Raw genomic sequence first — 17,500 nt, 5'->3', positions numbered from 1 at the left:
AATAGACTTATATTGGACAGGTTTAGATTTAAGAAGGAAATAGACATAAACTGGATTATCAACAGAGTGGTTAGCGAATGGAATATGTTTAGTAACCATGTAGTGGGCGCTGAAACTATCGGTTGTTTTAATGAAAGGTGATGATAGGAGGTAATGACCATGGAATATTCTAGTGTAGGCCTTGTGGTCTATTGCATTCTCCTTCATTCTTATGTTCTTTTTTATTCATCTGTTTAATTGCTCATTTACTTATTTATTCATTAGCTCATCAATTAATTTGTTTATTAATTTTTTCCTCAGTCACATTTTTCACGCTCTTCATCTGGCTAGACAATACATTTTCATACTTTATTCTTGTTTTTGTGGTATTCGTTTAGTTTTAAGGCCTTGTCGCATAAGTAGACAGATTTATTTCCTATATTCCACCTTTCTTCTTTCCTCAGCCACGTCCTTCAGTCTCTTCACTGGGGCCGCAGTGGCTGTACTTCGAGAGGCCGGAGGCGAATATGGACTCCAGATGCTCTACTCCAACCTTGGGTCCATCGTCTTGGCCCCCATTTCCGGTTACTTGATCGACTACGTTTCTAAAGTCAATAAATTTCAGGATTTTAGGTAAGTTTTCAGTGTTATAATGTGTCGCTGGTTCTCATCATCAAGGATGGTCTGTGTTAATCAGTTTCGGTGACTCATTCTTTAGGTCAAGGAAAAAATGCAAAGGTGACAGACCTGATCACAGGTAATCTCACCACCAAATTATAAGGTGCTGAGTTGGTCAATTATGCTTCAGTCTCCCCTTCTAATGAAGGAAGCGTGGATCTGATCCCAATGGTTGACGGTAGCTACCTCCGACGCTGGATATCCGAGTACTGAAGTTTCTACTCTGATAGAACTTCGTGCTACGGCGCCTTTTACCTACCCTTTTACCATTATCATATAATTATACGCTTCTCCAATGCCTGCTGCCGTCCTTAGACAGATTAGCATTTAAGAAACTCCGGTATCCCTGTACACACCGCTATTCCCTTCCTACTTCTCCAAACGAGACGAATCATTTTCTTACGTAAGGACTCCATTTGCCATACAACTCTGTTCTAATTTCTTTCTCGTTACTGAAATGATATGTGGATTGATCATGACCATATTTTGTGCTGAGTCTGAAACCTGGACTAAAGAAAGTATATATCTTGTTTAGTATTAACCAGTATACATACATATACCAAAGCCTTTTTCCCCCTTACAAAGGAGGTAACCAAAGTAAAAAAAAAAATAAGTTCACTCCAACCCATTTCATCCCCACATACTCCACTACCACTTACCACCCCTCCCTCCCTCTTTTCTTGGCTCCATCTGGATGACGGGTCATCCCTGCATCTCGCTCATTGCCCTAGGTCAGAAGCAATGCAGTAAGACAGCACATCCACAGGATGGCCGCTTCATTTAATCGGCGATCCCCCATCTCCGTCCCCTCACGCAGAAAAAAAGAAGACAGGGAGAAATCCCTTTGGGCTGCGTCAAAATTTAGAGAAGCTATAAGGCTTCTTTTCAATATAGAAATGTAAATGACACTCCTTTATTTACCCAGACCGGCCTTCTACCTGCACTGCGGCATCAAGATCTTCAGTGGCATACTCGTCCTCTTCATAAACCTTGACTTCAGGGTCCCCAATACTACCATCTTTCGGGACAGCAAGGTCCTCCTCAAGAACCCTGAAATCAATGCTTTCCTTCTTGTCATGATTGTATCTGGTATGTTTATTAATCACTATGGTTCTCTGAAACTTTGGGGGATAGAAAAAAAGGGGTTAAGGAATAAGAAAGATGTCAGGGAAAGACCAATGATAGTAAAAACGATGATAATGCCTTTCTTATCGGTAATGATAACGCTAGAGATAATCAATATCTTCGACAGTGTTAGCATCGTGACAAAAGAAATAATAACGATGGATATAGTTATACAGTATACTCATATACCAAAAAGCCTTTTTCTCCTTTTAAGTGAGGTAGCCAAACAAAGACATGCACCCACTTTTTACCTATCTCACACCGATCCAACACCTATTTGTTGTCCCTTGTAGATAGATAATCATCCCTCCCCTCTCCCCATATCAACAGGGTCAAAATTAACGCAGGAAGACATAGCATCTTTACAACAGGATCTTACAGATGAAACTGTTTTACCCTAACTGCTTCATTGCATGGCAGCCCTCCCCTTCCTTTACTTAAAAAATAAAGGAGCAAACAAGAATTCCCTTCCGGTCTCCTAACTACCATCCATTCACAACCACTTTACACTTATATCTATCTCTTATCTCTTCTCCCTTGCTGAACAGACGTTCGTCTTTTACCCTAGCACATTTTTTTCCATATTGCTATCCCATCCCGTGGTTATGGAGATCATGATAATTCTGAAAATAGTAGGTGTATGTTGTAGATGTGTACAGGTAAAAAACACTAATTGGAACATTAACTTTACACACGCACACACACACACACACACACACACACACACACACACACACACACACACACACACACACACACACACACACACACACACACACACACACACACACGCACACACACACACACACCGACTCGGTGGGACGGTTGGTAGAGCGCTGGACTGGGAAGTACGATAGTGCTCGCAGTACCCAGTTCGAATCCTGCCCAGGGCCGAAATTATTTCGGCATCGCTGTGCCTCGGGTCGTTACTCTGACTCTCGTGGGCGGGGAGTTGGGTGTGTGTGTGTGTGAAAGGTCATAGCATTACCCATAGATCGATCATACGAGCTCTGAGCTCTCTTCCGGGAGGGAAATAGCTTTCGATCACGAGTCCAACACGTGATCCAGAGACCAAGTGAATACACACACACACACACACACACAAATATATATATATATATATATATGTATATATATATATATATATATATATATACACACAAACGCACACACGTCGGATTGACGGCGAACATTGGAACTCCGAAAAAAAAAGTCGTGGATTTCAGCGACGAGGGAGTACCTTTGTTATATTAGTAGGGAAGAGCAAAGCTAGTGGTGTAGTGGGCAGGTGAAGAAAAAGGAGAAGTGAAGGCATTATTGAGGAAAATGGAAGAAAATGTGGAAGGTAAGGAACGGGCTCTGGAAGTCAGAAGGGGTGTAAACAAAAGGTGTGCAGACGACACAGCCGAGGTCGAACCCGTGAGCAAAAGTATTAAGAGTAGGAATATAGATAAGAGCAGCTCAATGGAAAGAGGAGATAATTACTTCTATGGATTTAATGAGGGAGGAGATGATAACCTCCCCCGACTAGTAAGTCTAGAGGAGAAACTAACAAAAATGAACAAAGCAAGGGAAGTTAGGTTTAGCCAATTCGCACTAGTTACACAGAGTTCATAAACTGGAAGAACAAGAGGAAAAATCAAAGCATAACCAAAGAAATAGAAGAATTAAAAAGACATTTAAGAGAAGTAAGGGATGGTGAATTAAAAAGAATAATAAAGAGAATAAAGAGCCCATAGCAAAAGAGGTAAGTGGTTGGAAAAAAGTATAGGGGAATAACAAATTTGAATTTAGAGATATAGTGAAACAACAGATGAGAGAACAAACTAAGGACACAGTTATTAAAGTGATGAGAGAGAAGGAAAATATAGTAAGAGACTTAGCAGATAAAAAGAAATGTATAATCATATTAGGAATGGAAGAGAAGCATAATCCAAATAGGACTACAAGAATAAAGGAGGTAAAGGAAAAAGTAAACAGGGTATAAGAAGTAGTTCAAGGAGATGAACAAGAAATAGAGAAAGAAACTGAAGAAATATATAGATTGGGGAAACACAGTATAGATAACACCAGACCAATTAAGGTTAAATTCAGGTCACAAACGACAGCAGAGAATGTCTTATCAAAAACAGGGAAACTAGCAAAAAATTATCTGGATAAAAAGAGAAATGGATAAAGAGGAAAGAGAGGAAGAGAAAACAAAAAGAATCGAAGCTAAAAAAAAAACACAGAACAGAACAGAGTCAGAGAAAAACGGAAGGGAAACAGAAAACAGAATAGAGGTAACAGAAAATTAAAAATGTCTTTCACAAATATAGATGGGTTAATAACAGACTTGAATGAACTGAATGGTTACCTGAAGGAAAAAGAATCGGACATAATATGAATTGTAGAGACAAAATTGAAAGGTCCACTACCACCCAAAAGTGTAGGACATGGTGCATATAATTATTGGATTAAAAACAAAGGGGTAGAGTTATGTTCCTGACTAAAAAGGATATATATGTGAGGAATGTTACATATGGAAAGAATAGAGTGGAGATAATTATGATGGAAATAGAGGACAGGGACAAGAAGAGCAGGATCTTTGTGGTAAATTATGTGTCTCCGAAAACGGCTTCGTGGGAAGAGAGAGAACACAAAAATATGTTAGAAGACACTAAATAAGATAATGGATATGGAGGAAGAATAGGTGACTTTAATTGTAAAGAAATCTGCTGAGAAGAGATGACAGTGAAGGGTGGAGACGACCTATAGGCAAATGTACTACTTGATATGATTATTGAACATACAATGACACAATAGATACAAGAGAATACTAGAAATAGAAATGAGGAAGAATAATCGGGACTGAACCTAATAATCACATCAAAACCTGAAATAGTGGACAAGATTGAATATAAGACACCAAAAAGTAAAAGTGACCACATATTAGTTGAACTGGAACTAAATGAGGAAAATACAAAGGAAAAACAAACAATATAGAAAGGGAAGATTGATGTATGGAAAAAATGATGAAATATGAGAATTCTTTCAAACAGCAGAATGGGAAGAGATACACAAGGAGGAAACAACAGTAGAAGAGAAATGGAATATTTTGAAAAAAAATTATAAAAGAGTGGAAAATTACGTTCCAAGGCAAAGACAAGAAAAAGGATATGTAAAATGTTGGTGCAACAAAAGATGTAGCGAGTTAAAAGACAAAAGGAATAAAGCTTGGATAAAATGGAAGAAAGACAAAAGACTTGAAAGATGGAAAATATATTAGTTATAGAAATCAGTGTGTACAAGTCCGCAGAGAAGAAAAGAGAAAATACGAAAAGGATGTCATAGAAAAATGTAAAAATCAACCAAAACTATTTGAAAGATTTGTAAGCAACAAACTGAAAAACAAACAAGTGTTAGTGAAACTAAGACAAGGAGGAGTTGAATACACAGAGGAAATAAAAATGACAGAAATTATGAGCAAGCATTTTAAATCAGTGTTTACGAGGGAGAACATACAGCTTAGAGATATCGAGTGGGAGGAGAAAGTCCCTCCTATGAAAGAGATAGAAATAACAAGGAATGGAATAATGAAATACCTGAGTAATCTCCATGTTAGGAAATCGCTTGGACCAGATGAAATGGCAAACTGGATTTTGAGAGGATGCAGGAACGAACTAACAGACAAAATACATAGTCTAATAAGCAGTTGATGGAGGGAAGGAAAAGTTCCAGAAGATTGGAAAAGAGCAAATATAGTACCAATATATAAAGGGGGAAACAAGGAAGACCCTACTAACTATAGACCGGTCTCTCTTACAAGTATGGTAGCTAAAATTTGTGAAACAAAGATCAAAATCAGATGGGTAAGGTATTTTAAAAAAAAATGTACTAAAATAAAGCAATTTGGATTTAGACAAGGACGAGCATGTGTTACAAACTTAATGTGTTTCTATTCAAGATAATAGATGTAATACAAGTAAGAGATGGATGGGCTGATTGTGCATTTCTTGACCTGAAAAAAGCTTTTGATATGGTGTCACATAAGAAATTGCTAAAGAAATTAGAAACTGCAGGAGGAATACAGGGTAAATTGCTAAAGTGGATGGAAGACTTCTTGCATGAAAGAAAAATGAGAGTAATGATAAGAGACAGATATTCAAATTGGGATAAGGTGATTAGTGGAGTTCCGCAAGGAACTGTTTTGGCCCCAATAATGTTTGTTACATACATCAATGATATGAATAAAGGAATTGAAAGTTATATGAGCTTCTTTGCGGACGATGCAAAACTGTTGAAAAAAAATTAACACTGTGTGAGTCGCTACAGAGTCGCTGCAGAGTGATCTCAATAAAGTATGGGAATGGAGTATGAAGTGGGAGATGGAATTTAACGTTAAGAAGTGTAGTATAATGGAATTTGGAAGAAGCAAAAAAAGAATAGTTGATCATATAAATTGGGAGAGAAGAAATTAAAAAGTGGAAAATGAGAAGGACCTAGGAGTCATTATTATGAATAATATGTCCCCTGAGAAACATATAAACAAAAATTTTGGAGAAACTTATAGTTTAATAAGATCAATCAAAGTAGCATTTGCATACCTGGACGAAGAAATGGCGAAGAAAATACTGGTCACTTTGATAAGACCAAGATTGGAGTATGCAGAGACGACGTGGTCACCAAGTACAAAAAAATGTATAACAAAACTTGAAAGAATACAAAGAGCAGAGTGATCTCAATAAAGTATGGGAATGGAGTAGGAAGTGGGAGATGGAATTTAATATTAAGAAGTGTAGTATAATGGAATTTGGAAGAAGCAAAAAAGAATAGTTGGATCATATAAATTGGGAGAGAAGAAATTAAAAAGTGGAAAATGAGAAGGACCTGGGAGTCATTATTATGAATAATATGTCCCCTGAGAAACATATAAACAAAAATTTTGGAGAAACTTATAATTCAATAAGATCAATCAAAGTAGCATTTTCATACCTGGACGAAGAAATGGCGAAGAAAATACTGGTCACTTTGATAAGACCAAGATTGGAGTATGCAGAGTACAAAAAAATGTATAACAAAACTTGAAAGAATACAAAGAGCAATTAAGAAATTGGCACCAACACTCTCAGAACTATCATACGAGGAGAGACTGACAAAACTTGAGCTACAGACATTAGAACAAAGAAGATAGAGAGGAGACTTGATAACTATTTATAGAATCATGAAAGGCATAGAAATTATTGATAGAAAGGATCTAATAAAACGGGATAGTAGAGACACAAGAGGACACGAAAAAAAAAAAGACAATTATAGAAGAGACCTGAAAAAGAACAGCTTTCCCACAGGATAATAGACGTTTGGAAGAAGTTAGATGAAAATGTGGTGTGTGCAAAAACGATACATGAATCAGTCTAGATAAAACGAGATATGAAGACGGAACACAACGAGCATAGCTCCCCTTCCCGTAAAAGAGAACGAGGTAAATACAGCTAGGTAAATACACACACACATATACTTCCTTAAGTAAAAATACGCAGGGAAGAAAAAACAGATTATGAAAAAGACACAATAGACAAATGTAAAGATCAATCTAAATCATTTTATAGATATATAAATGGGAAACTAAAAAACAAACAGGAAATACTTAAATTATGTCAAGGTTATAGAGAATACATAGAGGATATAGAAATGGCAGATATCATGAACAAACATTTCAAATCTGTATTCATCAAAGAAGAAGAAAATCTACAAATCTGTGATCAAAGAAATTAGATAAGATTTCCTCCAATGAAGGAATTGAATATTACTCAGAATGAAATAAGGAATAAAATATTAAAGTTTGACGTTAACAAATCACATGGTCCGGACGGAGTTGCAACCTGGGTACTAAATGAATATTACCAGGAGACTGGAAAATGCCAATATAGTGCCAATATATAAGGGGGGCAATAAGGAAGACCCAACAAATTACAGGCCGGTGTCCATAACGAATACAATAGTTAAAATTTGTGAGAGTCATCAAAGACAGGGAAGATCATGTGCCACTAATTTGATTTGTTTCTATTCAAGATTGATATATGTATACATATATATATATATATATATATATATATATATATATATATATATATATATATATATATATATATATATATATATATTGAAAGAAAGGGACGGCTGGGCAGACTGTGCCTTCCTGGACTTATAAAAGGCATTTGATAATGTACCACACAGAATATTGCTACATAAACAGGAAACAACAGTAGGCATACATGGAAAACTGTTGAATTGGATGGAGGATTTCCTATATGGAAGAAAAATTAGAGTAGTGCTCAGAGACAAATATTCAAAATGGGAAGAATTGAGTAGTGGTGTCCCACAGGGGTCAATACTAGCTCCAATAATATTTGCTATATATGTGAATGACATGGACGAAAGTATTGAATACTACATGAACTTATTTGCGGATGACGCAAAGTTTTTCAAGAAAATAAGATCCGAAATAGACTGTGAGTCGTTACAGAGTGATCTGAACAAAGTCTCAGAGGGGCGCAAGAGATGGGAAATAGAATGCAACATAAAAAAATGCAGTATATTCGAACTTGTGAAAAGCAAGAATAAAATATAGGAACAGTATAAAATGAATGAAAAAGAAGTAAAGAAAGTAAATTCTGAAAGGGACCTAGGAGTGATCATCACCAGAGACATGTCGCCAGATAAACATATTAATGAAATAGTCGGAGAATCATACAATTTGTTGAGATCAATAAAGGTGGCTTTTAAAAACCTGGATAAGGAAATGATAACAAAAACATTACAAACACTGATAAGGCCAAAACTGGAATATGCAGCACTGATATGGTCACTCATTACAAAAAATAATAAGAGAAAATTAGAAAGAATACAAAGAGTAACGACAAAGATGACCCCAACACTTTCAAACTTGACATATGAACAAAGACTGGTCGAACTGGAATTGCCGACCCTGGAACAAAGAAGGGAACGAGGGGACCTATTAACCATCTACAGGGTTATGAAAGGAAAGAAATGCCTTGATAGAGAGGACATATTAAAAAGGGACAGAGGAAAAACAAGAGGACATGCAATGAAACTCAAAAGGAACAGCTACAGAAGAGACCTGGAAAAGCACAGCTTCCCACACAGAGTGATAGACATATGGAATAAATTGGACGAAAAAATAGTGTGTGCAAACTCCATACAAGAATTTAAGAACAAACTTGATCCTGCGAGATACAAAAACGGTTCACCACGAGCATAGCTCCCCTTCCCGTAAAATACAACTAGGTAAATACACACCCACCACGCACTCGCTTACTCACTCACTCATACCGAGGTTGCACTAACATTTATTGGGGTCAATCAAGAAGGGAACTGTTTACGAGAATTAAAGAACCTAAAAATCACATCAGACTGACAGTTTAAATCACTGAATGTACTAGGATAAGGCTGCTATAATCTATAAACCTAATCGCAATTACAGAAGGAAAGTAGTGGAGTCTTCTCTTATCAAATAGCTACCCAATTTCAATACTTCTAAAGGACAATAGTCCCCTGATGCTATAAATAGCTTTGCAGTTAACAAACTTCGTATGCTTGTCGGTTTTGGGATTTGTGCACCTGATGGAAATCATAAAACCTAGGTAAAAAAAAATCTCTCTTCAACCATTTTCACCACATATTTTTTAGCTTCAGCTCTCCCTTGGGTCTTATCTTGGTACACCAGGTGCTTCTGGGTCATCTTGTATTGTGTCATCTATTGTTAAAGACATCACAACCCTTCTGATTGAATTCTCCGATACTCCTACTGTGAGCCATCTCTTATTTCCCTCTATTTCAATTAGCATTCTGGCTAACAGTACTCTAAATTCCCGTTTTACCATTGTCATATCATACTTATGCGCTTCTACAATGCCTGCTGCTATCTATAGGCATTTGATATACCGGTATCCCTGTACACACCGCTGTTCCTGTCCTATTTCTCCAAACGAGACGAGTCCTTTTCTTACGTAAGGACTCCATTTGTCATACAACTCTGTTCTAATTTCCTTCTCATTACTGAATTATCAGAGGCTAAAGAAATAACACTTATCTGGGGAGTACTACTTTCTTATCAGGTATTTATTCTAATGCTTAACTCTAAGCAACATAATCTGCATTCCATGAGTACTACCATAACCTGAGTAAATGATATTTTGGGAGTGGTCGTGTGCGAATGATATTTTGACGCTACCCAAAGGGTTTCTCGGTCTTCTCTTTTTTTTCGCAAGAGGAGAAGAAGAGGAGATGTCGCAAATTAAGTGAAGCGACCTTGCTGTGAGTGCACTGTCTTCCTACAATGCTTCTGACCTGAGCAGTGGGCAGTAGATAGGAATGTGCCTTCATCCTCCCTTACAAGGGGGAAGAAGCCCTTGGTATATAAATAAGAAGATAGAATAATGGGAATCTTGTTGATCAATAGGATATTCAACCTTATCTTGACAGTTTTATGAGGGTAAAAATGATGTTATAAACACACTTTCTTTTACATTATCGCTCACATAACACAGTAGTACAGACTGAACGACTAAATGTTAATTTTGTAATGGTGTTAACATCCTCCATTATGGAGAGAAATTCGAAATTACAAGAGGATATTGATTCCGTGAAAAAAAATTATATAGCACTACTTAGAATTTATCATTGTGTTGTATGCAAGGTGATAATGTGAAAAGAATACGATATCTTTCCCTAAACTCAATTTATTAGTTTTCTGCGGCTCAAACACAATGTAAGTTCAAAGTGAAATTATATTTTTTTATCACAAAAGATTGTCTCAGATATAATCAAATTCAAAAGAGGTGTTTAAATGATGCCGATAAAAGATGAAGGCTGAAAGAGTACAATCACAACATCGTTCGTTTTAAGTTTTAGGTATTCTTGTATGTCATTTTTAAGGAGAGAATTGGAATTGTAGCGTTTTGGGCGGTTGTAGTTAAAGCCAAGCTCCTTGAACAGCTACGGCTTTCCACGATGCAAACATAACCTAATTGTCTGTTTGCTTTATGTAATTTTTATACAAATAAATACAGTGAATTATAATTTTAACGAAAAAAAATAACTTTGCATAGTGCAATCTATTGTGCGTTTACATAATTTTGAACACAACTACATATATAAACTTAATATCGGGTTCTAATAACTTCCTTACGTGCACCTTTGTATATCCAGATTCAAACCCTACAGTTCCGTGCGATTACCAATACCTTATGGACAAAAGCAGACTTCGGTCTAAGCAAAACGCCTTTTGACAAAGACTTCTCACATTTTTTTTACTCAAGGATCTCTTTCTCCTTTAGGCATTTGTTATGGACTCCTGGATACCTTCCTCTTTTGGTTCCTTCAAGACATCGGAGCCAACAAGAAGCTGATGGGCTTAACCGTAACCGTGGGGTATCTGGCGGGAATTCCGATGCTCATGGTGTCAGACACGATCATCAAAAGGCTCGGCCACGTCAACACGATCGTGCTCGGGCTTCTTGTCTATGTCGTGAGGTTAGTCGGTAAGTAGCATCTATGGACTGTAAAGTAGTACCTCTCGTCAGGCCTTGACCTTGGTTTGTTAAGACGATGATTTATTAAATGTCTCCTGTGAAGTCTTATTTGGGGTTATATCCTTAGAAATAATGACATTAATCACCTTAAGGACCTTATTCTAATTAACGTCATATGTTTTCACCGGGCTCAGAGAAACCACCGTTATGCTTTTCTCTGTTAATGATGGCTTTCTGGCTAACGCCATATTACTTCATCTATTTGTGCTTATACTCTACTTTTGAGATTTTATCATAGCAAATGTCGGGCGGCTTCACTCACCTAGGCCTAACCACATTCTCCAAATAAGTGGTTTACTTGATTATTTCATTTTGGCTAATCCCAGACCATTTTATTCAGCCTCAGAGTTAAGATCTAACTCATTCAACTTCTCAAGTCCCATGTGCTACTTGAGTGATACTGTTTTGACAATCGTCAGGCGATTTTATTCAGTTTAGAGAAGTCACTCGTAGATGACTGACTCCTCCGCTAATTTGACGTACTCTACACAAGAACGTCAAAACAAAGTTTCTATAGACAAAGACCTAATTTTCTACTGATTGCCCCGTCAGCTGAATAAAATGTCTGGTGTTAGCCAAAACGTCTGTGAAATGCAGTGTCAAAAAGAACATGATAAGACATGATGGGCGCACTTCACGTGTTCTTTTCCAGCCACTGCTATGCAATTCTATTTAGTAGTTGGCGATCACCCCTGCACCACGATATAACCACCACACATTCCTTGAAAACACATTGATTGCACCATCCTTGCTTGCCACACCCGAGATCCGACGGTGGCTGTACAAACAACATTACTTTCTTAGATTGCAAAACACAGATATGTAATGATATTTATGCTTACACACATACTACAGACTAGAAATTAAGAAAAATGTCCGATACGCTCCTATCCCCCGCAGGTTATTCCTTAGTTAACAACCCGTGGATAGTGATGCCCATCGAATTGCTTCAGTCGATTACGGTGTCTCTTAGTGGAGCGGCTGCGGTCACCTACGCAGTCCATCTAGCATCTCCCTCCACCCTTGCCACCTTGCAAGGAATCTATGGGGGCCTCCATCATGGCGTCGGTGAGATTTGTTAATTTATTTCTATCTAATTATCAGTCCTGAGGACTGCTTATGATATGATGCTGTGATGCTGATTTATTTTGGCAAATGTTATACAAATGTTTAATCCGGACTGTAGTACAGTATATGAATGATGATTTAGTTATCTATTAGAATCTTATCCAAGCTAACCCTTGATGATTTTATCAGCTCAATAGAAAACGCTAACTGTGGGGAATATACGAGACGAATTCTAATGTTGATGTGCTGCATTAATGCAGCAGTATTAGATTATTACTTTTTATAGTACTTTAACTCAAAATGGGGGTTGACAAGAATGTTAACGGTAACTTTACCGACAATCTTGCAAAAAAAAAGATCTCAATTAAACCGTTGCTTATCATCTACGTTTTCTTCTTCAGGAAATAGTCTCGGAAGTCTTGTGGGTGGGTTTCTGTTGAAGCCCCTTGGTGCCCGATCGACTTTCCGTCTCACAGCCGTTGTCAGTGGCACCGTCGGAATCCTCTACTTCCTCCTACACATCATCTACTTCAAGAAACGCACTTCTTATGTTAAAAAGATCCAAGTGAATGAAGTTGGCGGGACTCACATGGATAATTTGGAGGAAAAGAAAATGTCACTGACAATGAAGAATAGCCTGGAGAATAAAAATGAGAAAACTTCTCCGATGGAGAAGAAAGGCCAGGTTGAGGGAGTTCAGTTTGAGGACGAGAAGGCTACGAAAAGTAACCTGGAGAATAGATCTCAAGTGAAGGAAGAATACCTGGAAGACGACCCCGAGGATACATCAGCCGAACAAGATAGGTTTCCCATATAAATCAATGAAACTGGATCATAAGAAACCACAATGTTTTAACCTCATTACTACAATGATACAAAGAAGTGATTGGTTTTAGATAATGTCAAACTATCCTATTCATCTGGAAACATGACTTTACGCTGAAAGTGTTGATAACCTGTCGATTACTGAACACAAAATAATTGCCATTTCGCGGAGGCCATAGTGCGAATATAGATAGCCTTCTCCAAGGTTGCAAGAAAATTCCATAGACATGCAGTTAAACAATGGTACTACTAACACAAATGGGTACATGAAACTCTTTCTCCACTTAGAAATAAAATGCCTAAATATTAGGTGGCTTATTAGTTTCTGTATATAAGAAAATGATCATCTTATTAGTGTTAACTGAAGACACAACACAAATCCACATGCACACATACTAACCTTTGTCACACACACACACACACACACACACACACACACACACACACACACACACACACACACACACACACACACACACACACACACACACACACACACACACACACACACACACACACACACACACACACACACACACGTGTGTGTGTGTGTGTGTGTGTGTGTGTGTGTGTGTGTGTGTGTGTGTGTGTGTGTGTGTGTGTGTGTGTGTGTGTGTGTGTGTGTGTGTGTGTGTGTGTGTGTGTGTGTGTGTGTGTGTGTGTGTGTGTGTGTGTGTGTGTGTGTGTGTGTATGTTACGTGAAGCGTGGTCGAGGACTTGTACAGTCCTTTTGAACCATCACACGTAGCTCGGTTGCTAGCGTCTTGACCTCGCGATTATGGACGCACGGGTCAGGGTTCGAATCCCTAATACGGGGATTGGATGAAAATGAGACTAGATCTTTTGATGTTACGTGAAGCGTGGTCGGGGACTTGTACAGTCCTTTTGAACCATCAAACGTAGCTCGGTTGCTAGCGTCTTGACCTCGTGATTATGGACGCACGGGTCAGGGTCCGAATCCCATGGCAGAGCTTCTAAAAATATTCAATCTGTCTTTAACATACACAACTTGTCGGGTGGCTCGCCTAATACGGGGATTGGATGAAAATGAGACTAGATCTGATGTTACGTGAAGCGTGGTCGGGGACTTGTACAGTCCTTTTGAACCATCACACGTAGCTCGGTTGCTAGCGTCTTGACCTCATGATTATGGACGCACGGGTCGCGAATTTTTTTTTCCAACGAGACTTGCGGACCCCAATATGAACTCATTTGCATACAACCAATCAGAGTTGAGCCGAGCGGCCACGCGTGCACGTGGTATTTGTTTACGTTTCGGACTTAACGATCGCGACTGGCGAGTTTAAAGGTAGTAAACCGATCATGGTGATGGCTTTTCGCAAGGATGCTTCATTGGGCAAATAGAATGCGCGCAGCAGTGAAACTCTTCCACTAATGCACAGATTCCCCCCCCCCCTCTCTCGACATTATTATGCCACGATTGACTGATGACTCGAACGTCTCGGCCGTAGCAGACGCTATGGTTAGAAGATTTCAAATCTTTTTGTACCAAAATTCGTCATTCATCAGGCGCTAAATTTGGTACATTCTGAATTTTCTGAAAAAGAACAAACAAAAAAAAAATCCCCTTTAGTAATTCCAGTTAACTTCTATGCATTACGTCAATACATTACGCCAGGTACGTCGTGCATGACTGGAATTACTGAAGGAAATTTCTTATTGATTTCTTTACGGGAAAGTCAGAATATACTAAATTTAGCACCTGATGAATGATGAATTTTGGTACAAAAAGATTTGAAATCGTCTAACCATAGCGTCTGCTACGGTCGAAAAACCAGCGCTCTATTTATTACGGCACAGCCTTTAGGCCTAGCTAGGCCTACACAGCTAGACAGACAGTAGACCTACGTTGTATGGGCACAGTTGAGTTAGGTATACATACATGTAGCCCTTTAATATACCTCTTGACTCACACAGTGCAGTAGCTACAGAGTAGCCCTAAACCCAACCATGTCACATATGGTACATATGTGTACACTTGTTGTACACACATCATGTACGTGAAATCGAAGCGACAATTTGCTTCAACAAATTAGTTGTTGTTGTTTTTTTCAATATTTGTCCAGTTCTTTCCACTGCTTCAGGTCAAAATGTTCTATATGTTTTACTTCTTCTTTTCAAACTTACCGCTAACCAAAGTTCAGAATCAATAACAGGGCGATCAGAATGCGAACACAATCGCGAGTTGTTATGCACCGCCATTTTCAATGTTTTGAATCAAGTTGAGTGAACTTGCGAGTCAGGCGCGTTCTGATTGGCTGTATGCAAATGAGTTCATATTGGGGTCCGCAAGTCTCACGATATATCACGCTATTTATACATTTCTGTGTGTTGTACACTACATTCTGTCTATGTTGCTTTTGATGCATAGTTAGAAGTGGATCTATGCATACGTACAAAAAGTAGGTAGGTGTAGAGAAGAGGACGTTTTATACGTATCGCAGTACAGGCGTTATTCACTAAGAGTGAAGGTGTGAGAGCGTTAAAGGTAGAAATACGTTGGGCACGAGCAGCCAACGGGAGTATGAAACGTCCCGAACGTACGTGTACAACCCAAACTTTCACGCCCTAGCATGGCAACAAGGTGACGCTACTAAATAAACAATCCAAAGGACGCTCTCCAAGTGACTAAAAAACATTTATCCATAATTACGTTGGTAGTTAGTCCTAAAGGGGAATGATATGATAATTCTGCACATGATTTTTTTTTTTTAATTCTGCTATGACCGCTTCCCCTCTTCCCCCTATTCATCACCCAACCAGACCCCGCAGTATGATGCCTGACGTATGAGAGTCAGGTGTGTTCTGATTGGCTGTATGCAAATAAGTTCATATTGAGGTCCGCAAGTCTTGTGGAAAAAGAAAATTGCGCACGGGTCAGGGTTCGAATCCCATGGCAGAGCTTCTAAAAATGTTCAACACACACACAAACACACACACACACACACACACACACACACACACACACACACACACACACACACACACACACACACACACACACACACACACACACACACACATATATATATATATATATATATACATATATATATTCGTGTGTGTGTATATATATATATATATATACATATATATATATGTAATGTATATATGTATATATATATATTTGTGTGTGTGTGTGTGTGTGTGTGTCTGTGTTTGTTTGTGTGTGTGTGTGCGGGTATGTGTGTGTGTGTGTGTGTGTGTGTGTGTGTGTGTGTGTGTGTGTGTGTGTGTGTGTGTGTGTGTGTGTGTGTGTGTGTGTGTGTGTGTGTGTGTGTGTGTGTGTGTGTGTGTGTGTGTGTGTGTGTGTGTAATAAAACCATTTTGTGAATAACGTGTTTTTGTGATTTATTCGCATACATACATATAAATATATATATGTATATATATACTTATATATATATATATATATATATATATGCAAAATAACAACAGGTGAAGGGAAACTTACAGACAGTAAGTACTTTCGTATATCATATCTCCAGTCTGAAAATGTAATATACGAAAATACTTACTGTCTACAAGTTTCCCTTCTAATGTGGTTATTTTGCATATTTGTGTCACGGTGATGTGATTTCTTGTATATATATATATATATATATATATATATATATATATTATATATATGTATATATATATATATATGTATATATTATATATATGTATATATATTATATATATGTACTGTCTACAAGGTATATATATATATATATATATATATATATATATATATATACATATATATATATATATACATATATATACATATATATATATATATATAAAGCATATCTTGTAGACAGTAAGTACTTTCGTATATTACATCTTCAGTCTGAAGATGTAATATACGAAAGTACGTACTGTCTACAAGTTTCCCTTCTGTGTTTATTTTGCATTTTTGATTCTCTGTGATGTGATTGTTTGCACACACACACACACACACATATATATATATATATATATATATATATATATATATATATATATGTGTGTGTGTGTGTGTGTGTGTGTGTATATATATATATATATATATATGTATATATATGTATATGTATATTTCGACTACTGTCTGTAGTCCTCTTCGGCAGAATAGTTACAAGAAGTTGGAGTACAAGTATATGTGAAGTAGCGAGGGGTACAGAAAAGGGGATGGTGAAAGTGGGGGGACTCAGGTTACATGCCCTTGATATGGTTGGGTCAAGGAAGGA

General features: G+C 37.7%; 1 protein-coding gene across 7 annotated transcripts in view; it reads left to right on the top strand.

Annotated features, from left to right (window-relative positions):
• LOC143020620 (uncharacterized) overlaps positions 1-13,673 on the top strand; it is a 214,087-nt gene extending 200,414 nt beyond the window's left edge. For all 7 annotated transcript variants that reach the window (XM_076177077.1, XM_076177080.1, XM_076177078.1 and 4 more), the window contains 5 exons: positions 444-612; positions 1,583-1,746; positions 11,121-11,324; positions 12,276-12,443; positions 12,845-13,673. In XM_076177077.1, coding sequence (XP_076033192.1) covers positions 444-612; positions 1,583-1,746; positions 11,121-11,324; positions 12,276-12,443; positions 12,845-13,260 — 1,121 coding nt within the window. In that variant the 3' untranslated portion in view covers positions 13,261-13,673. The remainder of the gene's footprint in view (positions 1-443; positions 613-1,582; positions 1,747-11,120; positions 11,325-12,275; positions 12,444-12,844) is intronic.
• Positions 13,674-17,500: the final 3,827 nt, after the last annotated feature.

Source organism: Oratosquilla oratoria, chromosome 40 (assembly GCF_046742065.1).
Source record: "Oratosquilla oratoria isolate Oo_2021 chromosome 40, ASM4674206v1, whole genome shotgun sequence".
NCBI lineage: Eukaryota > Metazoa > Arthropoda > Malacostraca > Stomatopoda > Squillidae > Oratosquilla > Oratosquilla oratoria.
Note: the sequence above shows the minus strand (reverse complement) of the source record. Positions and strands in the feature narration are given on the sequence as shown.